At 43.5% G+C, this 25,727-nt stretch overlaps 2 protein-coding genes across 4 annotated transcripts; one reads left to right on the forward strand and one right to left on the reverse strand.

Annotated features, from left to right (window-relative positions):
* The first annotated feature begins 5,110 nt into the window (after positions 1-5,110).
* On the forward strand, positions 5,111-9,549 carry LOC139386655 (mitochondrial E3 ubiquitin protein ligase 3). 2 transcript variants are annotated; one of them, XM_071132419.1, is made up of 5 exons: positions 5,111-5,227; positions 6,502-6,630; positions 6,727-6,814; positions 6,918-7,038; positions 8,296-9,549. In XM_071132419.1, exons 2-5 carry the CDS (start codon positions 6,511-6,513, stop codon positions 8,789-8,791), a joined length of 825 nt encoding a protein of 274 aa, XP_070988520.1. In that variant the 5' UTR covers positions 5,111-5,227; positions 6,502-6,510; the 3' UTR covers positions 8,792-9,549. The 2 variants fall into 2 exon arrangements, with proteins under 2 accessions (XP_070988520.1, XP_070988522.1); XM_071132421.1 differs by having other exon boundaries at positions 5,128-5,227; positions 5,551-6,630.
* A 3-nt stretch (positions 9,550-9,552) lies between these two features.
* LOC139386656 (eukaryotic translation initiation factor 2B, subunit 5 epsilon) lies at positions 9,553-25,312 on the reverse strand. Of its 2 annotated transcripts, XR_011629089.1 has the most exons (17): positions 25,045-25,271; positions 23,124-23,248; positions 22,825-23,010; positions 20,503-20,680; positions 19,822-19,902; positions 19,348-19,425; positions 18,883-19,195; positions 17,366-17,511; positions 16,906-17,050; positions 15,392-15,490; positions 15,174-15,278; positions 14,991-15,081; positions 13,206-13,329; positions 12,849-12,974; positions 10,407-10,517; positions 10,111-10,241; positions 9,945-10,079 (listed from the first exon to the last, which is right to left on the reverse strand). XR_011629089.1 is itself a non-coding variant. In XM_071132422.1 (16 exons), the coding sequence occupies exons 1-16, from the start codon at positions 25,180-25,182 to the stop codon at positions 10,179-10,181; spliced, it is 2,109 nt and encodes a 702-aa protein (XP_070988523.1). In that variant the 5' UTR covers positions 25,183-25,312; the 3' UTR covers positions 9,553-10,178. The 2 variants fall into 2 exon arrangements, 1 of the variants encoding a protein (XP_070988523.1); XM_071132422.1 differs by having other exon boundaries at positions 9,553-10,241; positions 25,045-25,312.
* Between the last annotated feature and the right edge of the window lie 415 nt (positions 25,313-25,727).

Raw genomic sequence — 25,727 nt, forward strand, 5'->3', positions numbered from 1 at the left:
ACCATCCCAATGGTAAACCATGGTGGTGGCAGCATCATGCTGGGAGGATTTTTTCAGTGGCAGGGACTGGGAGACTAGTCAGGACCGAGGGAAAGATGAACGGAGCAAAGGACAGAGATTAGAACAATCTTATTTTATGATACATAAGACCCCATTAGTTTCACACCGTGTGAGTCTGATGTCAGGGGGAGCCTGTAAAGATACTGAGTGTTTTTTTGGTTGCTGATTTTAGTTGAGAACGCACAGAGAGAGGAGTTTAAAAAAAAAATCTAAGTTGAGAAGATCTCATATGTATTTTGTGTCTGCACTTAAATCAAAGATGTCATATGCTTGTTTGTATGATGATAACATATGAAAATCTTCCAGGATTCTTAAGGTATCTGTTTTGTATTACAGTTATATTTTCCATTTCAGAAGACTGTATTACAGAGTTATCAGGTGAGGAAATGTTTCAGGAATGGCAATGCGTCAGCGATACATTTTTATACCAATTTCTTCTCTTCCATATTTTTCTTCTGAGCTCAAGGCTAAATGACCCGGCGTCATCTTTCAGATCAGAAAGCGCTGTACTCAGAATGGTGCAGTCACAATGACCAAGAACTCAAGACTTCAAGGACACAAGGATGATTCAAACTGAATGAATCTGTACCCGAGTCATACCGAGTTGAAAAGTAAGACTGGGAGAAAAATAAAAAGTTATGTAACCTTAGACTATCAATATGAAACAAAGCATATCAAACAGAATAAACAAGACTATTTAGCAGCATGTAAAGATTAATGCCCAAACAATGACTAAGTGCATGTTTCTGACTATCCACAACAGGTGAGTTGATGGGCAATTAGTCTCGCTTCACCAAACTCACGGGTCTACTAGCAGCCAACAAGAACATACGGTGGTATATGATTTATGAAACACGAGGCCACATGTCTTCACTGCCGTCTGGATTTGCGTCTGAGCCCAGGCAGGAGAAATAGAGCATATCAATCCACATCAAAGCAGGTCCTGTCCTGTTTAACTCTACGGTAGATCAGCGTCTTTCAACTCACAAGGCTTCATCCACTAACCATTTACAAGACTCACTGGGTGTGGCCCGAATTGGCACCCAATGGCCTTGTTGTGGCCTTAAACTCCACAAGGAACGAAGACGTCTCATTGGTCAAACAGTGGTAGATTACTTTGGGTAGCCATGAACTCTTTCTTGGTTTCCGTGTGGAGCATTACGCCACAATAAGCCCATGCCATCCCACGGATCTATCTTTTAGAGCCACTGTTGGATAGAACCACAGCAGTGTTTGTTCACTCCAGTCCTGGGGACCCACAGTTAATAAGCCCAATTGTTACGATTGTTCTCAGGTGACTGTAGAAAGGTTACACAGAATCTGGAATCAGACAAAGTTACTCAGAATACAAAAATCGAACAGAAAGTTGGGTGAAGTTTATCACCGTTTTTTCCCCTGACATTTAGTAGTTTGATATTCTGTCTTGGGTACAAACAAAAACAGAGATGATGGCTGCTAGTGACATTGTCTTGGCAGGACAGCTTCCAAAGAGACATAGGCATTATATCTCAACCTAAGAAGTGCCTTGAAGTTTTGTTTTTTTAAAGGTTTCAAAGACTCACTCCACAGATAAATGTCGTGCAGAAAGAGAGCGTGAGAGATTATTTTAAAAGACAGTATGTGTGTAATAGCAAAGTTTAGCCAATTGAGAAAATGAGAAAATGTTAAATAATAAAACAGACAGGATGAGGAAGCTGACTGACAAAATCAGTGGAGTTTTACCCATGAGTCATTGGGCTGAGGGAGTCACACTGGACAGTTAGCCTTCACACATACAAAAAAAAAAAAAAAACAGTAGACATATTGAACAAAACATCGTTTTTTTGTGACATGTGCAATGAACCAAATCAAATCAAATTTTATTTGTCACATACACATGGTTAGCAGATGTTAATGCGAGTGTAGCGAAATGCTTGTGCTTCTAGTTCCGACAATGCAGTAATAACCAACAAGTAATCTAACTAACAATTCCAAAACTACTGTCTTGTACACAGTGTGAGGGGATAAAGAATATGTACATAAGGATATATGAATGAGTGATGGTACAGAGCAGCATAGGCAGATACAGTAGATTGTATCGAGTACAGTATATACATATGAGATGAGTATGTAAACAAAGTGGCATAGTTAAAGTGGCTAGTGATACATGTATTACATAAGGATACAGTCGATGATATAGAGTACAGTATATACGTATGCCTATGAGATGAATAATGTAGGGTAAGTAACATTATATAAGGTAGCATTGTTTGAAGTGGCTAGTGATATATTTACATCATTTCCCATCAATTCCCATTATTAAAGTGGCTGGAGTTGAGTCAGTGTCAGTGTGTTGGCAGCAGCCACTCAATGTTAGTGGTGGCTGTTTAACAGTCTGATAGCCTTGAGATAGAAGCTGTTTTTCAGTCTCTCGGTCCCAGCTTTGATGCACCTGTACTGACCTCGCCTTCTGGATGATAGCGGGGTGAACAGGCAGTGGCTTGGGTGGTTGATGTCCTTGATGATCTTTATGGCCTTCCTGTGACATCGGGTGGTGTAGGTGTCCTGGAGGGCAGGTAGTTTGCCCCCGGTGATGCGTTGTGCAGACCTCACTACCCTCTGGAGGGCCTTACGGTTGAGGGCGGAGCAGTTGCCGTACCAGGCCCGCCAGGATGCTCTCGATTGTGCATCTGTAGAAGTTTGTGAGTGCTTTTGGTGACAAGCCGAATTTCTTCAGCCTCCTGAGGTTGAAGAGGCGCTGCTGCGCCTTCTTCACAATGCTGTCTATGTGAGTGGACCAATTCAGTTTGTCTGTGATGTGTATGCCGAGGAACTTAAAACTTGCTACCCTCTCCACTACTGTTCCATCGATGTGGATAGGGGGGTGTTCCCTCTGCTGTTTCCTGAAGTCCACAATCATCTCCTTAGTTTTGTTGACGTTGAGTGTGAGGTTATTTTCCTGACACCACACTCCGAGGGCCCTCACCTCCTCCCTGTAGGCCGTCTCGTCGTTGTTGGTAATCAAGCCTACCACTGTTGTGTCGTCCGCAAACTTGATGATTGAGTTGGAGGCGTGCGTGGCCACGCAGTCGTGGGTGAACAGGGAGTACAGGAGAGGGCTCAGAACGCACCCTTGTGGGGCCCCAGTGTTGAGGATCAGCGGGGAGGAGATGTTGTTGCCTACCCTCACCACCTGGGGGCGGCCCGTCAGGAAGTCCAGTACCCAGTTGCACAGGGCGGGGTCGAGACCCAGGGTCTCGAGCTTGATGACGAGCTTGGAGGGTACTATGGTGTTGAATGCCGAGCTGTAGTCAATGAACAGCATTCTCACATAGGTATTCCTCTTGTCCAGATGGGTTAGGGCAGTGTGCAGTGTGGTTGAGATTGCATCGTCTGTGGACCTATTTGGGCGGTAAGCAAATTGGAGTGGGTCTAGGGTGTCAGGTAGGGTGGAGGTGATATGGTCCTTGACTAGTCTCTCAAAGCACTTCATGATGACGGAAGTGAGTGCTACGGGGCGGTAGTCGTTTAGCTCAGTTACCTTAGCTTTCTTGGGAACAGGAACAATGGTGGCCCTCTTGAAGCATGTGGGAACAGCAGACTGGTATAGGGATTGATTGAATATGTCCGTAAACACACCGGCCAGCTGGTCTGCGCATGCTCTGAGGGCGCGGCTGGGGATGCCGTCTGGGCCTGCAGCCTTGCGAGGGTTAACACGTTTAAATGTCTTACTCACCTCGGCTGCAGTGAAGGAGAGACCGCAAGTTTTCGTTGCAGGCCGTGTCAGTGGCACTGTATTGTCCTCAAAGCGGGCAAAAAAGTTATTTAGTCTGCCTGGGAGCAGGACATCCTGGTCCGTGACTGGGCTGGATTTCTTCCTGTAGTCCGTGATTGACTGTAGACCCTGCCACATGCCTCTTGTGTCTGAGCCGTTGAATTGAGATTCTACTTTGTCTCTGTACTGACGCTTAGCTTGTTTGATAGCCTTGCGGAGGGAATAGCTGCACTGTTTGTATTCGGTCATGTTACCAGACACCTTGCCCTGATTAAAAGCAGTGGTTCGCGCTTTCAGTTTCACACGAATGCTGCCATCAATCCACGGTTTCTGGTTAGGGAATGTTTTAATCGTTGCTATGGGAACGACATCTTCAACGCACGTTCTAATGAACTCGCACACCGAATCAGCGTATTCGTCAATGTTGTTGTCTGACGCAATACGAAACATGTCCCAGTCCACGTGATGGAAGCAGTCTTGGAGTGTGGAGTCAGCTTGGTCGGACCAGCGTTGGACAGACCTCAGCGTGGGAGCCTCTTGTTTTAGTTTCTGTCTGTAGGCAGGGATCAACAAAATGGAGTCGTGGTCAGCTTTTCCGAAAGGGGGGCGGGGCAGGGCCTTATATGCGTCGCGGAAGTTAGAGTAACAATGATCCAAGGTCTTTCCACCCCTGGTTGCGCAATCGATATGCTGATAAAATTTGGGGAGTCTTGTTTTCAGATTAGCCTTGTTAAAATCCCCAGCTACAATGAATGCAGCCTCCGGATAAATGGTTTCCAGTTTGCAAAGAGTCAAATAAAGTTCATTCAGAGCCAACGATGTGTCTGCTTGGGGGGGGATATATACGGCTGTGATTTTAATCGAAGAGAATTCTCTTGGTAGATAATGCGGTCTACATTTGATTGTGAGGAATTCTAAATCAGGTGAACAGAAGGATTTGAGTTCCTGTATGTTTCTTTCATCACACCATGTCACGTTAGTCATAAGGCATACGCCCCCGCCCCTCTTTTTACCAGAAAGATGTTTTTTCCTGTCTGCGCGATGCGTGGAGAAACCTGTTGGCTGCACCGCTTCGGATAGCGTCTCTCCAGTACCATACATTATACATCAGTTGAAAATGTAACTAAGTGCCTCAATTATTTAGTGGACAAGCGTCCTAAACTCAGAGCCTTTTATTGAAATTAAAGACTAACGAAACCCATGGCTTTGCTGCCACCTGGAGGTCACGTCTTCTAATTAATTTTGTAAAACTACAAGTGGGCGGGTACGAAAGCAACATATCATTGTCTCAGCAAGTGCAACGTCAGCAACGCGTAGACTAAAGGAAGTGAAACCTACATGACTCGCCTTGACTTTAGTTTTGGAATTGTTTCAGGTTACTCGTTCCTAGTTTGACTGTATGTTTTCGAATAGGTGAGTACTGGGTTTTATTAATTCACATCAAAGCCATTTGACTAAATCCAACATTACCAATATATATCGTCTTGTTCTTCGTACAAGGTAAACAACCAGGCTACCTTGCATTTTTCAGTCACCGGGGGTTTTATCACAGAACAATTAGGGTTAGTTATACAAATATTTGGTGTAATCATTAGCCAAACAGTTGCGTTTTGCAACGACAACCAGTGTTTCTATTGGACAAATTCAGGTAGGGTCCCTCCCCGTTTCGTTTGCTTCCGTACGTTTTTCAACAGAATTGGCATAATGAATACGCCCATGTTTTATCCATTGAACAGGAGCGGGGAATTAAAGTGTCTCCGGTCAAGAATTACCAACGTTTAAAGGGGAAGTATGCAGAAATCGCTCCACTGATTTCCTGGTTGCTAAAATTCTAATAGTTTGCCTAATTTCAGTTTGTGACAAAAAAGAAAGTACGAGAGAATCAGTGTAACATCTAAACCTCCGTGAAATATATTTTCAACAACCACAAACATTGTATTTTCAGTATACATGGAACAGATCTTCCCCGTGTTTAGACACACTAAGAAACCTAGTAGTGTATCTTTTATTAGTCACATACACATATTTAGCAGATGTTATTGCGGGTGTAGCGAAATACTTGTAATGTCCTATGCCAAAAACTTTCTGGATGAACAACAAAAGCAAACCCTGTATACTCATCTTGTCATGTGGCTGTCCTCTTGAGCCACACACACACGCGTGTGTGTGTCATCAGGGGCTTGACTTGTCCTCATCATAATGGCCAGAATGGCATTAAACAATGGAAACCATGTTGTTGGATGTATTTGATGCCATTCCACTGATTCCGCTCCAGTCATTACCACGAGCCCATTCTCCACAATTAAGACATCATCAACCTCCTGTGCTCCACATCCAAGTCAACAAACAGTGGCTGTGTTTACACAGGCAAGCCAATTCTGATAATTTGCCCAATTATTTGGCGAAATCTGATCCGATTGGTCAAAAGACCAATTAGTGGCAAAAATATTAGAATTGGCCTGCCTTTGTCAACACAGCCAGTGTGTGTGTACAATGTAAATCACTGTGTTGACTCAAAACATTTCCCAGGGTAGAAATTTACTACTGCACACTAAGGCTGCATTTACACAGGCAGCCCAATTCCCCCCGATGAATCAGACACAAGAAGTTGGCCAGCACTCACTCAAGATTTGGTTCTGGATAAGGACTTTAATCTGCTGAAATGTTGATCTTATTTTCTATCACAGATTGACAGGATGAGTGACCTTCCCATCTTCAACCCATTGGTCCTGATCGGCGTGGGCTCCAGCTTTGCCTTCTCTGGCTTGTTTTACCACTTATACAAAGAGAAGAAAGATGAAATGGTCAAGCTGAAGGTACACACACACACAAACCCCACACACACCCACAAACCCCACACACACAAATGCAGAAATGCAGTACAGTTTCTGTTTCATTTCTCTCTCGAATAGGAAATACCCAAATTCATCCCGGATCAACACTTAGTAAGGATCCTCAAGGCATCGCCCCACAGAAAACTGCAGTACGTCGCAGTAGAAGGTAAGTGTTAGCCCCCCTCTGAAACAGATTAAACCGCATTAGATTAAAATAATGTGTTTATTACCAGTATATATTTGAGACGTGTGAAGTGTTCTTGTTCCAGGTTTGGTCCAGGCGGACGGTGAGACTCTGACCAGTCAGTTTGTCCCAAGATGCTTTGGGGTGATCCAGAAAATAGCTGTAGAGGAACACTGGAAAGTGTGGAACAACATCACTAGAACATGGTTAGTACACAGTTCTATACATTAGCCATAATACAGCGTTATGTACACATGCACTACACGACCCAAAAAATATGTGGACACCTGCTCCTCCAACATCTAATTTCAAAATCATGGGCATTAATATGGTGTTGGTCCCCCCTCCCCCCTGCTGCTATAACATCCTCTACTCTTCTGGGAAGGCTTTCCACTAGATATTGGGGCTGCAAGTAGCCTATTGGTTAGAGCTTTGGGCCAGTAACTGAAAGGTTGCTAGATCGAATCCCCGAGCTAAGATAAGAAAAATAAGAATTTGTTCTTAACTGACTAGTTACATAAAATAAAAATGTTGGAACATTGTTGCGGGGACTTGCTCCCATTCAGCCACGAGTGTTAGTGAGGTCGGGCACCGATGTTGGGCGATTAGGTGTTCTATGGGGTTGAGGTCAGGGCTCTGTGCAGGCCAGTCAAGTTCCTCCACACCAATCTCAACAAACCATTTCTGTATGGACCTCGCTTTGTGCACGGGGGCATCGTCATGCTGAAACAGGAAAAGGGCCTTCCCCCAAACTGTTGCCACAAAGTTGGAATCACCAGACCATTATTCCTCCTACACCAAACTTTACAGTTGGCACTATGCATGGGGGCAGGTAGCGTTCTCCTGGCATCTGCCAGATTCATCCGTTCGGACTGCCAGATGGTGAAGCGTGATTCATCACTCCAGAGAACGCGCTTCCACTGCTCCAGAGTCTAATGGCAGCAAGCTTTAAACCACTCCAGCCGACGCTTGGCATTGCGATCTGCTCAGCCAATAGAAACCCATTTCATGAAGCTCCCGACGAACAGTTATTGTACTGACAGTTATTTTACACGCTTCAGCACTCAGCGGTCCCGCTCTGTGAGCTTGTGTGGCCTACCACTTCGTGGCTGAGCCATTGTTGCTCCTAGACATTTCCAGTCACTGAGCTCTTCAGTATGTTTGTATATGGAGATTGCATGGGCTTGTGCTCGATTCTATACACCGGTCAGCAACGGGTGCGTCTGAAATAGCCGAATCCCACTCATTTGAAGGAGTGTCCACATATGAGTGTGTAATATATAGTGTATCATGGCTATACCCTGTGATCCAGCTCAAAGTGGAACTTGGAATCATGTAGCTCTTTAAGAATCATCTAAAAGTTAAGAGTCACCTAAAGGTAATGCAATCCAACACAATTCAGTACACACTAAGGTCAACACCATGTTCCCCCCCCCCCCCCCCCACCACTCCTCTTTTCTCAGGAACTCCAGAACGACCAACAGGAAGGAGACTAACAACGCCGTCCCCTTCAGTCTGGTTGAACCGGGCGCCTACATCACCGACATCACCGTCAAGGTCCATTCCCCTCTGGAGGCTTCCGGCTGGTTCCTGGAGAGAGTTCACTGCAGTGTCAAACACGCCCAGGGGGGCCTGGTGGACGTGTTGTTGGAGGGCCTCAGCGGCGAGCGGCCCATGGCGCAGAAGGAGACGGAGGAGCTGCTCCGTGTTGGAACCACTATGACAGGCTTCGGGGAGGTGGTGCTGGAGGGAGGGACAGGGACGACCATGAGGCTGCAGGCGCCACAAGATGGCCGCCGCTACATCCTGGTCCCCACTGACTACAAGGGGTTTATAGAGAGACATGAGGGTACGGCCAATCTGTGGATGAGGCTGACGGCTCTGTTTGGGATTACGGGAGCATCGCTGCTGGCCGGGGCGGTTTATAGTACGATGGGGAAAAAGGACAGAAGGGATTAGTAGTGATGATGCCCAAATCGACTACCTTCTACCGAGCCCTCCTGCACATCTAAAATTATTGGATAGGTTTTAAGCATTATGTTGAAAATTCAACCCAGCCTATCAGAAGGTGAAGTATAGCTTAAACTTATCCTATTTCTTTGTAGATACAAATATATTTTGTTAATGACGGATTATGTCCTAGGTGAATGGTAAATGTCTGTGGTGAATATTATTAAACCACTCAATTTATAGGATTATGGAGGACCCACAGGTATTGCAAGACCGTGTCTTGACAAATCCCGTCCACAGGGTATCAGTGGCACATAAGAAACAGTGTTTAAGTCGATGAATTAACAACGGAGTACTTATACTGGAACGTAAACCCAGCCATTTTCTTTTCTTAAAAAAAAAAAAACCCCGATATGTTCTGAATCGATCATTTTCCAAATATCTAGTTTTAATCATACTTGTTTTAAAATCATTCCTTGCCGGTCGCTGCGGTTCAGTTGAAGTAATGTCTTTGAGATGGGGTTGTATTATGTGATAGACGTATGTGTGACTGACATCAGCAGGTGGCTTTGCTAGTATAGAACACAACTACCTCTATACAGCATTAAACCACTGTGGTTACCAGGGAAATCAGTTTTTAAATAGTTCTGAACTGACAATGAGACAGGAAAAACCTGTCTCATACTGAACACTAAAGCAGATCTGTGACATTCTCTATTCATTGGGTGATGGTCTATGTTGGGAGTATATTAAAACATTAAAAAAAAGTGTGTGTTTTTAAATCTTTCTTTTATTAGGGTGTTAAACCATACCACAGCTTTCCTTCTTGTGACATTGTGAGCAAGGTGTCTGCTTGCGCTGTACACAATGACTAAATATCAACAACGTCGTTTCCTTTTGGAAAAGCAATATCAAGCTGCCACAGTGTCCAAACTGATAACCTTTGACATTCTGGGACGGTTTTCCCCAGACACAGATTTGGCCTAATCCTGGAATTAAAAATAATCCTCAATGGAGAAAGTCCACTAAAATAGATTTTTACTCCAGGACTAGGTTCAGGGCTGTATTCGCTTCGTAATCGTGGAAGATCTACGTTATAGCTCAATTTAAAGGCAATGTCGGCTCAAATCGGAAATGACCTTTAAATTTGAATGTGGATCTTCAAGCGATACGGATTGAACCCAGCTCTTAATCTGTCTGGGGAACCGGTCCTTTAAGTGCAGATTTAAAGTGAACCGCCATGGAAACCATGGAATTCTATTCACACGGTTCTCAAGTCTTCAGTCTTTATTCCTCTTCTTCCGCACTCTCCTTCCTCCGAAGACTCATCTTCCGCACTCTCCTTCCTCCGAAGACTCATCCTCCTCACTCTCCTTCCTCCGAAGACTCATCCTCCTCACTCTCCTTCCTCCGAAGACTCATCCTCTGCTTCTTTCAACCACTGGATAAACTTCTGGAGCTGAGGAAGACAGGAAGACCTCTGTGTTTAGGCCTGGGGTCTGTACAGGACGCACAGTGCCACACACTGAGGTACGTCTAACTGCCCCCTCCATTGGAAAACAATCCCTTTCCCCACACAATGCCTTTCTTGCTGTTATGTATAAGCTCTGTAAGTGGTACTCACTCCCTGGTTCTTGCGTAGCTGTCTGCTCTTGTCATTGGTGGCTCCGGTAGAGAACCATTTTAGGATGGCCTCCTCTTCCAGGATCTCCAGCTGGTACATTTTCATCAGCACCTACAGGGAAGACAACAGACATGTTAACGTCCAACATCAAGTAAAATAAATACATAAAAAGAAGTAAGAAGCAGGGGGTTGGAACCGGTTTTTGGGAACAGAACTGAAAATGTTTTTTTAGTTTTTTTTTGAGGAACAGAATCAGAAAGGCAAACGAAAGAGATTTATACTGCTTCGGGACATAACTGTTATTTAAACAATGATGGGGAAACGGTTATTAATATTATTTTACATATATGCAAATCCCTCACACTCACTCAGAAAGTTCTTCTAGTGTCTGCCTGCCTGCCAGAGTGTGTGCCAGGGTTTCAGTTAGGAACATGTGGTGCCAGGGTTTCAGTTAGGAACATGTGGTGCCAGGGTTTCAGTTAGGAACATGTGGTGCCAGGGTTTCAGTTAGGAACATGTGGTGCCAGGGTTTCAGTTAGGAACATGTGGTGCCAGGGTTTCAGTTAGGAACATGTGGTGCCAGGGTTTCAGTTAGGAACATGTGGTGCCAGGGTTTCAGTTAGGAACATGTGGTGCCAGGGTTTCAGTTAGGAACATGTGGTGCCAGGGTTTCAGTTAGGAACATGTGGTGCCAGGGTTTCAGTTAGGAACATGTGGTGCCAGGGTTTCAGTTAGGAACATGTGGTGCCAGGGTTTCAGTTAGGAACATGTGGTGCCAGGGTTTCAGTTAGGAACATGTGGTGCCAGGGTTTCAGTTAGGAACATGTGGTGCCAGGGTTTCAGTTAGGAACATTTAAATTTAACGAACATCCATATGTATTCAGGTCCGACCTGGCCTTCAATAAAACAAGGAATATTGGCCAAATGAGACACATTTAAGTGTCTGTAAAAGCAGGCTATAACAAATTACAAAGACAGTAGCCTGCAATTGGCCGTGTAAAGTTCTCATCTTAATCCATGACATTTAAACCTCTCCTCGACATGTACCCTACTCACTGTAGACAGACCTACTCTGCTTTCTCTAACTTCAATGCATAAAGGCGTCCATCTTTAATCAACAGTGGCCAAGGCTCGTCTCTCACTCTCTCCACAGCAGGCGCACGGGTGAGCAAGGAGTATGAGAATGGTGCTGAAGTGCAGGCTATGATAGACAGCCTCTCCCGGACAAGTTGGCCAACTGCAATTTTATTTATTCTCTTTCAAGTTAAGGAGAATAGTCTAGCACCCTACTGGACATTACAACCTGCCCCTCCCCCTCAGGAGAATAGTCTAGCACCTTACTGGACATTACAACCTGCCCCTCCCCCTCAGGAGAATAGTCTAGCACCTTACTGGACATTACAACCTGCCCCTCCCCCCTCAGAAGAATAGTCCAGCACCCTACTGGACATTACAACCTGCCCCTCCCCCTCAGGAGAATAGTCTAGCACCTTACTGGACATTACAACCTGCCCCTCCCCCTCAGGAGAATAGTCTAGCACCTTACTGGACATTACAACCTGCCCCTCCCCCTCAGGAGAATAGTCCAGCACAATACTGGCCTGATTCCGAAATTATGGAGAGATGTTTAATTACAGAAGAATGGATTCAACTTTTCAATGCTAGCTAAGGATAATATAGTTATCACATTTCGCATTGGATTTATTAACAAACAAAAAAAGGTAAGATGTGTTTTTATTCTAAACCTGGTGCTGCTCTGCAAAAAAATGATAGAAACAGAAAGGAACAATATAAACTGTTACTTCATTTTGGTTCCAACTGGTTCAGAGCTAGATTTCGCTGGCCGCAACAGTGGAAGGGAACAAAAAATAAAATAATGATTCTGTTCAGAACAAAACAATTGGAAAATTATGAAATTATTTATCCGAGCCAGAACGGCTCATAGGGCAGGAGCCCATCTCCTGTTTCTGTAGCATGAGGCAGCTTAATGTACAAGTAGTAGGAACACTCCCTGGATGGGACTCTAGTCTATCTATACAAGTAGTAGGAACACTCCCTGGATGGGACTCTAGTCTATCTATACAAGTAGTAGGAACACTCCCTGGACAGGACTCTAGTCTATCTATACAAGTAGCAGGAACACTCCCTGGATGGGACTCTAGTCTATCTATACAAGTAGTAGGAACACTCCCTGGATGGGACTCTAGTCTATCTATACAAGTAGTAGGAACACTCCCTGGATGGGACTCTAGTCTATCTATACAAGTTGCAGGAACACTCCCTGGATGGGACTCTAGTCTATCTATACAAGTAGTAGGAACACTCCCTGGACGGGACTCTATCTATTGCAGGTCTACATACTACACACTCTACCCACCTTCACAATAGCAGTTTGGGAGTCTCCTGCTCTAAGAACACAGACAGTCCAGACAGACAACCCACCTTGACCATAGCAGTCTGATGAGTGTCCTGCTCCAGGAACAGCTCCTCCACAGCAGACAGGCAGTCCAGGTGATCCTGAGCTCTCTTGATGTAGTTCTTAAACACCGGAGACCACGTCTTCAGCAGCTGAGAGGCATGGGGGGGGGGGAGAAGAGAAAATAGGCTATTCTTTAAACCATCTCGCTCTCTCTGTCCCTCCTTACACCTCTAACTGTTTTTTTGGGGGGGTAGAGATAAGAGCTGGTCATTTTTGTAAGTGATTTGTCTGTAAAAATGAAGAGATAAATAAATAAATAAATATATTATATTATTGATTGTAGAACAATCAATTGGGGTGTGGTGGTTGTGAGTACTTACAGGCAGTAGTGAACCGGTGTACTGTAGGGTGGTGAGCTGCGTCCCCTGCTGTTGGAAGGGGTACTCCAGAACAACTCTGGTCAGAATCTGCATTACCTCCTTGAGAGTGATGTTATAGGCATACCTGGTGGGAGAGGGGAAGTACCAGATCTATACTCTGAAGATGGTAGCGTGGACAACATTTAGCTGGATCTGTTATAAAAGGGACTGAAAAACTAGTGCACTTCAAACAGAGTTTGCACTTATCTGAAGTGCACTTATCAGGAGCAGAGTACTAGTTACTCATATCAGGAGCAAAGTATGACACACACTTATCAGGGTTATGTGAGGTGGCAGGTAGCCTAGTGGTTAGAGTGTAGAGGCGGCAGGTAGCCTAGTGGTTAGAGTGTAGAGGTGGCAGGTAGTCTAATGGTTAGAGTGTAGAGGTGGAAGGTAGCCTAGTGGTTAGAGTGTGGAGGCGGCAGGTAGTCTAATGGTTAGAGTGTAGAGGTGGAAGGTAGCCTAGTGGTTAGAGTGTAGGGGCGGCAGGCAGCCTAGTGGTTAGAGCGTTGGACTAGTAACCGAAAGGTTGCAAGATCGAATCCCCGAGCTGACAAGGTAAAAATCTGTCACTCTACCCCTGAACAAGGCAGTTAACCCACTGTTCCCCGGTAGGTCGTCATTTTCAATACGAATTTGTTCTTAACTGACTTGCCTAGCTCAATTTTTAAAAATCAGGAGCAGGAGCATACTCTTATCAGGAGCCGACTGCTGCTCACTAATCAGGAGCGGACTACTGCTCACTTATCAGGAGCTGACTACTGCTCACTAATCAGGAGCTGACTACTGCTCACTAATCAGGAGCTGACTACTGCTCACTAATCAGGAGCTGACTACTGCTCACTAATCAGGAGCTGACTACTGCTCACTAAACAGGAGCTGACTACTGCTCACTAATCAGGAGCTGACTACTGCTCACTAAACAGGAGCTGACTACTGCTCACTTATCAGGAGCTGACTACTGCTCACTAAACAGGAGCTGACTACTGCTCACTAATCAGGAGCTGACTACTGCTCACTAAACAGGAGCTGACTACTGCTCACTAAACAGGAGCTGACTACAGCTCACTAATCAGGAGCTGACTACTGCTCACTAATCAGGAGCTGACTACTGCTCACTAATCAGGAGCTGACTACTGCTCACTAATCAGGAGCTGACTACTGCTCACTAATCAGGAGCTGACTACTGCTCACTAACTACAGGAGCTGACTACTGCTCACTAATCAGGAGCTGACTACTGCTCACTAATCAGGAGCTGACTACTGCTCACTAATCAGGAGCTGACTACTGCTCACTAATCAGGAGCTGACTACTGCTCACTAATCAGGAGCTGACTACTGCTCACTAATCAGGAGCTGACTACTGCTCACTAATCAGGAGCTGACTACTGCTCACTAATCAGGAGCTGACTACTGCTCACTAATCAGGAGCTGACTACTGCTCACTAATCAGGAGCTGACTACTGCTCACTAATCAGGAGCTGACTACTGCTCACTAATCAGGAGCTGACTACTGCTCACTAATCAGGAGCTGACTACTGCTCACTAATCAGGAGCTGACTACTGCTCACTAAACAGGAGCTGACTACTGCTCACTAATCAGGAGCTGACTACTGCTCACTAAACAGGAGCTGACTACTGCTCACTAATCAGGAGCTGACTACTGCTCACTAAACAGGAGCTGACTACTGCTCACTAATCAGGAGCTGACTACTGCTCACTAATCAGGAGCTGACTACTACTCACTTGAGAGAGTTGATCTCGAGGACCAGGTTGTCACAGACGATGTTCTCCTCCAAACCTCTCTGTAGTGTCCCCAACACTTCCAACTGGAAAGCTACACAAACACATTATTGCCATGGCATGTCATTTTGGATTAGTATCATCAATTCAACGAATCAATTAATAAATCAATCGGTATCCCCTCACCATTGACGTCATCAATCTCTGGTGAGACACTGCGACTGCGATCCTGAGATTCCTCGCTGGCCTCACTCTCACTGTCACTCTCTGGATCAGGGTTAAGCACCAGGCCTAGAGAGACCGGGTATATATTTTATGACTGAGGGCATGGACAACTGGCCTCACCCAGTCTCTTCGCCCTCAACAGACTACTTTGCATAAGTTTTGTTTTGACAGTGGCCTACCCCATAGACACTGTGCCAGCTCTTCATCCTCAGTGTCGTTCATACTGGCCTTCCAGATATAACCTTTTCCCTCAGCTCCTACCTCGGCTGGATTAAACACTGGACAGATGAAACAGGGGATACTGTTACAGTACAGACAACAAGGTTTTGCTCACTGTCACTGACATGAATATCACAGATATGTCCTCAGATACCTTTGACATATTATTTCCAAAAACAGATTTCCGTAACATTGAATAACAATATAACTTCGGGAAACAAGATCAAGATTTCATTTTCATTTCAAAACGTTGTTTGTGGAATTATCAATGGTTGAAGAATCACATGAACCCACGACGGTAATAAATAAACCCACGACAGTAATAAATAAACCCATAACAGTAATAAATAAACCCACTACAGTAATAAATAAACCCACAACAGTAATAAATAAACCCATGACAGTAATAAATAAACCCACTACAGTAATAAATAAACCCACAACAGTAATAAATAAACCCATAACAGTAATAAATAAACCCACTACAGTAATAAATAAACCCACAACAGTAATAAATAAACCCATGACAGTAATAAATAAACCCACTACAGCAAACAGTAATAAATAAACCCATGACAGTAATAAATAAACCCACTACAGTAATAAATAAACCCACGACAGTAATAAATAAACCCACAACAGTAATAAATAAACCCACAACAGTAATAAATAAACCCATGACAGTAATAAATAAACCCACGACAGTAATAAATAAACCCATGACAGTAATAAATAAACCCACTACAGCAAACAGTAATAAATAAACCCATGACAGTAATAAATAAACCCACGACAGTAATAAATAAACCCATGACAGTAATAAATAAACCCACTACAGCAAACAGTAATAAATAAACCCATGACAGTAATAAATAAACCCACTACAGTAATAAATAAACCCACAACAGTAATAAATAAACCCACTACAGCAAACAGTAATAAATAAACCCATGACAGTAATAAATAAACCCACGACAGTAATAAATAAATCCACACGACAGTAATAAATAAACCCACAACAGTAATAAATAAACCCACGACAGTAATAAATAAACCCACGACAGTAATAAATAAACCCACGACAGTAATAAATAAACCCACGACAGTAATAAATAAACCCACGACAGTAATAAATAAACCCACGACAGTAATAAATACTGAGAATGTGTACAATGTAGAGAGAAGAGGTTGGCCACCCTGATCCTGGAATACCCGGTGTGTTGAATTTAGGCCAATCACTGAACTGATCAATTAGTTCAGATGGTCGGTCAGGTGTGGTGCCTCGTTAGAACAAAATCCTGCAAGACTTGCAGCACCCCAGTCTACCTCTGGTATAGAGCTGAGTTTGCTAAATTCAGTCCTGGGGGGTCTGTTTTGGTTTTTGCCCCAGCACTACAGCAGACTCAAATAGTCAAAGCTTGATGAGGAGTTGGTTATTTGAATCCGCTGTGTAGCGAGGGGGTCTAATACACACCTTTCTGCCTGGTCTTGTCTTTGCTGTGTCCCACTTCCTGGTCATCACTGAGGAATTCATCATCATCATCTTCCTCCTCTTCCTCAGGGTGATGCATAGACACCACAGTCCCTTCTGGGAGGGACAGGTTCGGACCAATCACCACCTGGGAAACAGACAACATGGAAAAAATACTCCTAAAGTACTCAAAAAAATTACTAGTTTTATAAGCTTACTGCAGCTAATAAAATGTTTGATATTAGGAAAGAGTGAAAGGTAAACAGTTATCAACATGTTTCATGCTGGCATTTACAATATGTAGCGTATGTTTACAAAATATTTACATTAGCAGCTACATTGTAAAGTACTTAGAGAGGTACTGAAAAGCACTATAGAAACACAGTCCATTATGCATATTGAAGAGGGTAACATGTTTTCATTAAAACAGTGTTATTTGGTTGTAAACACTTTGTTGCCTTACGTTGTACGCGAGGACACACTGTTTGTTGAGGCGTACAGCCTCTTTGACCACAGCCCCATCACACACCACTGACTGGTGAATCTCTACGTTGCTGGAGACGTGTACGTTGTTCCACATGTGGGCCCGGTCTAACACCACGTTGTCCCCTACAGAGAGACATCAGAGAGAGGCGTCAGACTGCCAAGCTTCTCCAGGATCACTGGCATCTTGGAGAACCTGGCAGGCTAGTAAATAACAGAGCAAATTGAAGGAAAACTGCACCTTGGATTCACTCAATGTTTATTTAATTATTTTATTTATCTACATTCTATCAAATCAACTGGCAGTACTATGGCAGTACCGTACCATTCTATCAAATCAACTGGCAGTACCGCTAGTAAATAACAGAGCAAATTGAAGGAAAACTGCACCTTGGATTCACTCAATGTTTATTTAATTATTTTATTTATCTACATTCTATCAAATCAACTGGCAGTACCGTATCTACATTCTATCAAATCAACTGGCAGTACCGTATCTACATTCTATCAAATCAACTGGCAGTACCGTATCTACATTCTATCAAATCAACTGGCAGTACCGTATCTACATTCTATCAAATCAACTGGCAGTACCGTATCTACATTCTATCAAATCAACTGGCAGTACCGTATCTACATTCTATCAAATCAACTGGCAGTACCGTATCTACATTCTATCAAATCAACTGGCAGTACCGTATCTACATTCTATCAAATCAACTGGCAGTACCGTATCTACATTCTATCAAATCAACTGGCAGTACCGTATCTACATTCTATCAAATCAACTGGCAGTACCGTATCTACATTCTATCAAATCAACTGGCAGTACCGTATCTACATTCTATCAAATCAACTGGCAGTACCGTATCTACATTCTATCAAATCAACTGTCAGTACCGTATCTACATTCTATCAAATCAACTGTCAGTACCGTATCTACATTCTATCAAATCAACTGTCAGTACCGTATCTACATTCTATCAAATCAACTGGCAGTACTACATTCTATCAAATCAACTGGCAGTATATCTACATTCTATCAAATCAACTGGCAGTACCGTATCTACATTCTATCAAATCAACTGGCAGTACCGTATCTACATTCTATCAAATCAACTGGCAGTACCGTATCTACATTCTATCAAATCAACTGGCAGTACCGTATCTACATTCTATCAAATCAACTGGCAGTACCGTATCTACATTCTATCAAATCAACTGGCAGTACCGTATCTACATTCTATCAAATCAACTGGCAGTACTGTATCTACAAAACAAGTTCAAGCCACATAATCCCAAAGGCTACACGTAATATTGTTTCCTAAAAATCATGTTCACAGTTTTCTAATTGTTATTTTCATTCACATGATTTGGTTGACCGTTATTGAACCTAATACAATGTCGAAGTGAATCGTTAGTTTTGTCAACAACAACAAAAAAATTGTTGAAATGAATCATATCAATTGTTTAAAAAAGTCAATCAACTTTGTATACCTATGGTGCAGTTGTTGCCGATGACGCTGTTTGATATGTGACAGTTGGCCCCGATGCTGGTGTCTCGACCAATCAGAACGTTCTCCTCCATCTGGCTGCCGTGCCCCAGGCTGACCTCGGCGCCCCGATAGACGTTATGGCGGGAGTGGGTACACCCCTGCCCCTGCTGGTCTGTGAAGTTCGCCTCGGGGGTGAGGGGATAGACCCAGCGACGTACCATGTCCGAGGAGACGGAGTCGTACATCTGCAGGTTGGACACGCGTGCTCCATAGCCATCCTGTGTTACATACAGGTGGATCTGGTTGCCCAGAATCTAGAGCGGGAGGACATAGTAGACTTGTTTTCTCGGTAAGGACGTGTTTAAGCTTTGGTCGGGGTTATTGCTTGGGATGTTCTGGTTTCAATACAACATACAGTTGTATCTTTATATACAGTATCATAATCACTGAATTAGTTTTCTCATACCTCTTCATTGACCAGAATCCCTCTGACAAAGTCATTCCTGGTCTGGTAGTCAAAGTTGTCTGTGAAGAGTTCAGCTACCTGTAAACAAAGCCAGTGTCATGTCTTCCATACAACAGACTTGCAGCTCACTCAGTCCCCCCCTGGTTAAAGACGGGCAATTCCACAGTAAAGGAATTACGCTGAGAATCAAACTTTCTCACTTTAGAATGTATTCCAAACAAAAACCATTGAATTTAAAAGTTGAACATATAATACAACTCTATGCACAATGACTACTTTGAACAATTTATACAGTAAAGCAAAAAATATATAAATACATTTCCTGGAAAAACGGTGCAGATGCCAACTTTGTGGAAATATGGTTTGTTACTCTTTGAAATCAATGGATTTTGTTTGGTGTACATTTTAAAGTGAAAAGCCTGAGTCTCTGCGTAATTCCGTTACCATGGAATTGCCCAGACAGTAGATGATTACCTGTGGGGAACAGATACTGATGTGGCAGTCCAGCAGATCATGTCTGATTTCAAACTCATCACTTCCATGTTGGAAAATGTTCTGCAAGACAAAATACAATAGTCAGTCCACCACTCCTGAACATCCGCACATTCTGAAAAGAGGTTCAGGACTTAATATCTAAATGTTTATCTTTGCTTATAAACTTTGTGTTGGTATCGCTACTACTTGCTTTGCAGTAAATGTACCTTTTGGGGATCCCATGGAGAACTGTTACGTTCCCATGATGAACTGTTACGTTACCATGGAGAACTGTTACGTTTCCATGATGAACTGTTACGTTCCCATGGAGAACTGTTACGTTCCCATGGAGAACTGTTACGTTCCCATGGAGAACTGTTACATTCCCATGGAGAACTGTTACGTTCCCATGGAGAACTGTTACGTTCCCATGGAGAACTGTTACGTTCCCATGGAGAACTGTTACGTTCCCATGATGAACTGTTACGTTCCCATGATGAACTGTTACGTTCCCATGATGAACTGTTACGTTCCCATGGAGAACTGTTACGTTACCATGGAGAACTGTTACGTTCCCATGATGAACTGTTACGTTCCCATGATGAACTGTAACGTTCCCATGATGAACTATTACGTTCCCATGATGAACTGTAACGTTACCATGGAGAACTGTTACGTTACCATGGGGAACTGTAGCTTCTTAAGGCCCTGTGTCTTCTGGTAGTGGAGGACCCGCTTGCTCTTGCTGTCCATGGCAACGATCACGTCATCCTCCTCGCAGCGAGTCTTGTGGCCCGGAGATGACTCTTTGAACACCATGGTCATCACAGAGATGTTCTTGTCCACCTTACGCCGATGCCTTCATGAACAACATAAATCCTAGTGTTACTACGTGATCAATATGAAAAAGGTATACAAATAGGCCTAGCTGCCCCATTGGTGTATTACATTTTATAAACTGGGTGGTTCGAGCCCTGAATGCTGATTGGCTGACAGCTGTAGTATATCAGATTGTATACCACGGGTATGATAAAACATTTATTTTTACTGCTCTAATTACATTGGTAACCTTAGCTGTGGTATATTGGCCATATACCACATCCCCCTCAGTCCTTATTGCTTAAGTCTACAGCTGATTCCTAGTCAAGTGCTCATCACAATCTTGAATAACTTGATTAAATGTGCTACATTAAAGCAGGGCTGGCGCAAAACCCGGTATCTATGGAACGCCGTTTGGGTCTTTGCGTGTCAAAAAATATAACACAGTTTTATCATAGTAGGTTGTGTGTTCTGAATTTGCAGGTGTAATCCATGCGCCACCACTATCAGGAGAACTGTCAAAGCTGCACACACACAAAAAAAGTCTGCAAACAAACAAACACCGTCCACGAACGATGTGTTTACAATACCGCGTTGGTAATAAAGCATCATTTGTTCGACCGCAACTTCTGGGGTAGCTTGGTACCTAGCTAGCTTTAGCTTGGGACCTAGCTTGCACCAATACAACCAGCCTGAAAACTAGGACCAGTAGTAACTGCAGTCATTTTCATTATTCTCAGCAATGATTTAGGAATCCTTGTGAGTAAGTATTAGCTAGGTTGCCACTTGTTGTTCGCCAATTGAAATTGAACTTCAGTTCATGAAAATAAATAGTTAGCCAGCTACACGGTTGCCCAAAGCTAACGTTATAAGCAGCCAGATAGGTTCATCTGGCCAGTGAGTCTCGACCGGACCGGGTTGTGTGTTGTGAAGTTAGCCACAATAAGGATTAGGCACCATTTTGGAATTGGCGGTTTGCCTTCAAAATAAAAGTACCTCTTTTGAAAGTGATGCAGAAGGTTACAATTGGTGGAATCGTGCCATATTTAGACGAGATAATGTTAAACAAGGTTGGAATGTGAAGCAATGAAATGGGGTATCAGTCTAGTCGGTGACACCCACAGAACACAACTGAAGAGTTTACGCAAATATTAGCGTTGTGACTGTGTGAAATCACCTCCCCAGTCAGCCTATTGTGTGTATTGACATTCATATTGCACTGTACAGCTTTCCCTAAGGATTGGGGATCAATTAAATGGGGTATCAGTCTACTCAATACCCAATATATTTTTTCCCAACGTCCTCCTCAGAGTTATCAGACTCCAAAACATCCACGCAGTATTGGTTTTCCTCTGGAATACTGTTCAATACACATAGATTGACAATAAATGTGGCTCAATTCACAGTTGTTTCAGAGTCCCGCAATAAGAGCTACAACAGTAATGTTCTCTGGGTGTCACGGAGTAGACTGACTAGTCATTATTGTGGCTAATCATTATTGTGGCTAGTCATTATTGTGGCTAGTCATTATTGTGGCTAGTCATTATTGTGGCTAATCATTATTGTGGCTAGTCATTATTGTGGCTAGTCATTATTGTGGCTAATCCTTGTTGTGGCTAGCTTCACATAGATGGGTCCGACCACCATTAATCAAATAAGAACTGTCCTATAAATCAGGGTTATTTTAGATGATGACAGCTAGCTAGATAATTAGCTACTATAGCTACTGAAACAGATTGTCGTTTTGTTATGTTTTTAGGGAAGAACCTTGTTTGCATCCCTCAGCTAGCCAGCTTTTTTTTTTAATGACCAGCACTGTAGGTGCGTGAGACAACTTTACCAGCATCATTGCATACGTATCAATGAATCGTTGTGACATATTAAAATACGAGTGATAGTGTAATCAATGTGTAATAACTACGTATGAACACGTTAAATTATTATGTGAAGTGCAGTCATATTCAGGTCCTGATTGGTCAACAAGCATATTTGACATGTCAAATAGTGTTATTTCACATGTATCTTTTTTTGACATTTAAAGACCCAAACGGTGTTCCATAGGTATCTGTAGCTCTCCAGGATGAGGTTTGGCCACCCAAACCCTCCTCCTGGAGAGATGCTGGGTGTGCTGGCTTTTCCTCCAGCCCTGTTGTCTACTAAGGTCAAGGGTCAAAGGTGACTGACCGGTGCTCCTGTAGGGCCTGGCTGACATCGATGTTGGACACCACATCTCCGTAGACCAGGATGAAGTCGTTCCTCACCAGATTCTTGGCGTCCACATCCCGCAGCACGTCGCCGAGGGAACGGTACAGATCAGAGGTGATGATGTGGACCACGTTTGGAGAGGTGGGACGACACCACTTGGACTTACTGTTGGAAGAATTGAGGGAACATTTATATTGAGAAAACCCTGTGTATTTGGGCCCTAAATAGTGACAATGACTACTTTTTCTTGGTCAGAGTGTGTGTGTGTGTGTTCTTACAGCAGGTGGTCCTTGATCTTGTTGGACATCCAGCAGCAGAAGACAAATGTCTCCTGAACACCAGTGGATGTTAGGAACTCCAGGGTGTAGTCTATCATGGCCACATTGCCCAATGGTAAGAGGGCCTGGATGGCACAAAACACAGCAGAGATGATGTGAGGAGTGCAGAGATGTGAGGAGTGCAGAGATGATGTGATGAGTGCAGAGATGATGTGATAAGTGCAGAGATGACGTGATAAGTGCAGAGATGAGTGCAACAATGACCATCAGGTTTGGAGTCTCACTTATAAAAGCATAGGATGGTGTCGGGAAATCTGAAGTTCTGAGTGACGCTGGCTAGCACTCACGTGATATTTGGTTTTGGATTAGACTGATGACCAGAATGATGGCAACTTTATTTTTAGTTATTTATTTTATGTAACTAGGCTAAGAACAAATTCAGTTAAAAACAAATTCTTATTATCAATGACGGCCTACCAAAAGGCCTCCTGTGGGGCCTGAGATTAAAAATAAATAATAAATACAATATAAATATAGGACACAACACACATCACAACAAGAGAGACAACACTACATAAAGAGAGACCTAAAACAACATAGCAAGGCAGCAACACATGACAACATAGCGTGGTAGCAGCACAAAACATGGTACAAACATTATTGGTCACAGACAACAGCACAAAGGGCAAGAAGGTAGAGACAACAATACATCACACTACGCAGCCACAACTGTCAGTAAGAGTGTCCACGATTGAGTCTTTGAATGAAGAGATTGAGATAAAATTGTCCAGTTTGAGCGTTTGTTGCAGCTCGTTCCAGTCGCTAGCTGCAGCGAACTGAAAAGAGGAGCGACCCAGGGATGTGTGCTTTGGGGACCTTTAACAGAATGTGACTGGCAGAACAGGTGTTGTATATGGAGGATGAGGTCTGCAGTAGATCTCTCAGATAGGGGGGAGAGAGGCCTAAGAGGGTTTTATAAATAAGCATCAACCAGTGGGTCTTGCGACGGGTATACAGAGATGACCAGTTTACAGAGGAGTATAGAGTGCACTGAGGTGTCCTATCAGGAGCATTGGTGGCAAATCTGATGGCCGAATGTTAAAGAACATCTAGCCGCTCGAGAGCACCCTTACCTGACAATCTATAAATTATGTCTCTGTAATCTAGCATGGGTAGGATGGTCATCGGAATCAGGGTTAGTTTGGCAGCTGGGGTGAAAGAGGAGCCCAAGTCTAGATTTAACTTTAGCCTGAAGCTTTAATATGTGCTGAGAGAAGGACAGTACACCTTACTTGTGTGAGGTGACTACCTCAAGCTCTAAACCCTCAGAGGTAGTAATAACACCCGTGGGGAGAATGGGCATTCCTCTTACCAAACCACATTACCTTTGTTTCGGGGGTGTTCAGAACAAGGTTAAGGGTAGAGAACACTTGTTGGACAAGCTAATACAAAAAACATGTTTTATTACCAATGTCCATTTACTAGCAGGATTAATACATTAACATTGTTGTTGTTATTGTGCTTTTGTCACGATTAGCCTAGCTACATGGATCTGATGGTGTCCCGCTTAAAAGAGATAATCATATATAATGCCATCTGGAACAGTGATACAATTGCTGGTTCGCTACCTGGCAAAACTACAGACGAGATCTGTTGACATGTGGCTCCTACAGATTTTATACCACGAATATTACTAACTAGTTAGGAGGAAAACATATTGGCCATAGCTGTTATGAAATGTTGCATTTCAAGAACACGAGGTTGCATGCAAGAACTGTAGCTAGCTATGCTATGCTAGCGCTGTCATCCATTGACAATAGCATGCATGTACTTAGCCCTAGATCATGACTCTCAGTTCCATCTGCCACCTAGAGTTTTCGAGCGCTAGCATGCACTATTAAGCCATGGCACCATCGCATACCCTGGGTTGGTCTTTGGAGATGGGGAAAAACCTCCGGTTGAAGCTATCGGCGACTAGCACAGCTTGAAGCGGCTGCTCCTCTTCCTCCTGTTCACTGGTGACATTACCTTTCTTCTGTTTTCCTCCTCTGCTAGACATGGTGTTTGTCTGATAACTAGGTAGCTAGTTAACGTTACTAGCAAAATTTCAACAACCTTTCGTCAGATAGTAACAACCACAGATAGAACAATGAGCCAGATGTTGCACCGGATGTATAAATCTGAAGCATCCGGTTGGCATTTCCACTCACCACCAAATATGGTGACAAGAGGAATCCCAGTGGCCGAACGACATTCTGCTCATTTTCGAATTGATGAAACATTTGATCTTAATACAGTTCTTCTTTTAACCAGGCAAGGCAGTTAAGAACAAATTCTTATTTACAATGACAGCCTACCGGGGAACAGTCAGTTAACTGCCTTATTCTGGGGAAGAACACATTTCTACTTTGGGGGTTTGATCCAGCAACCTTTTGGTTACTGTTCCAACTCTCTAACCACGAGGCTACCAGCCCCAAACTGAAATCTAAAACCTCTTCCCCCACCTAAAATCTATATGTTCCCTAAGGGAAATACAAATACATGCTAGAACGCGCAAATAAGATCTCGCTAGATCGTGCTTGGCTCTGCCCAACTTCTTGCTTG

The sequence above is a fragment of the Oncorhynchus clarkii genome, chromosome 28, assembly GCF_045791955.1.
Source record: "Oncorhynchus clarkii lewisi isolate Uvic-CL-2024 chromosome 28, UVic_Ocla_1.0, whole genome shotgun sequence".
Taxonomy (NCBI): Eukaryota; Metazoa; Chordata; class Actinopteri; order Salmoniformes; family Salmonidae; genus Oncorhynchus; species Oncorhynchus clarkii.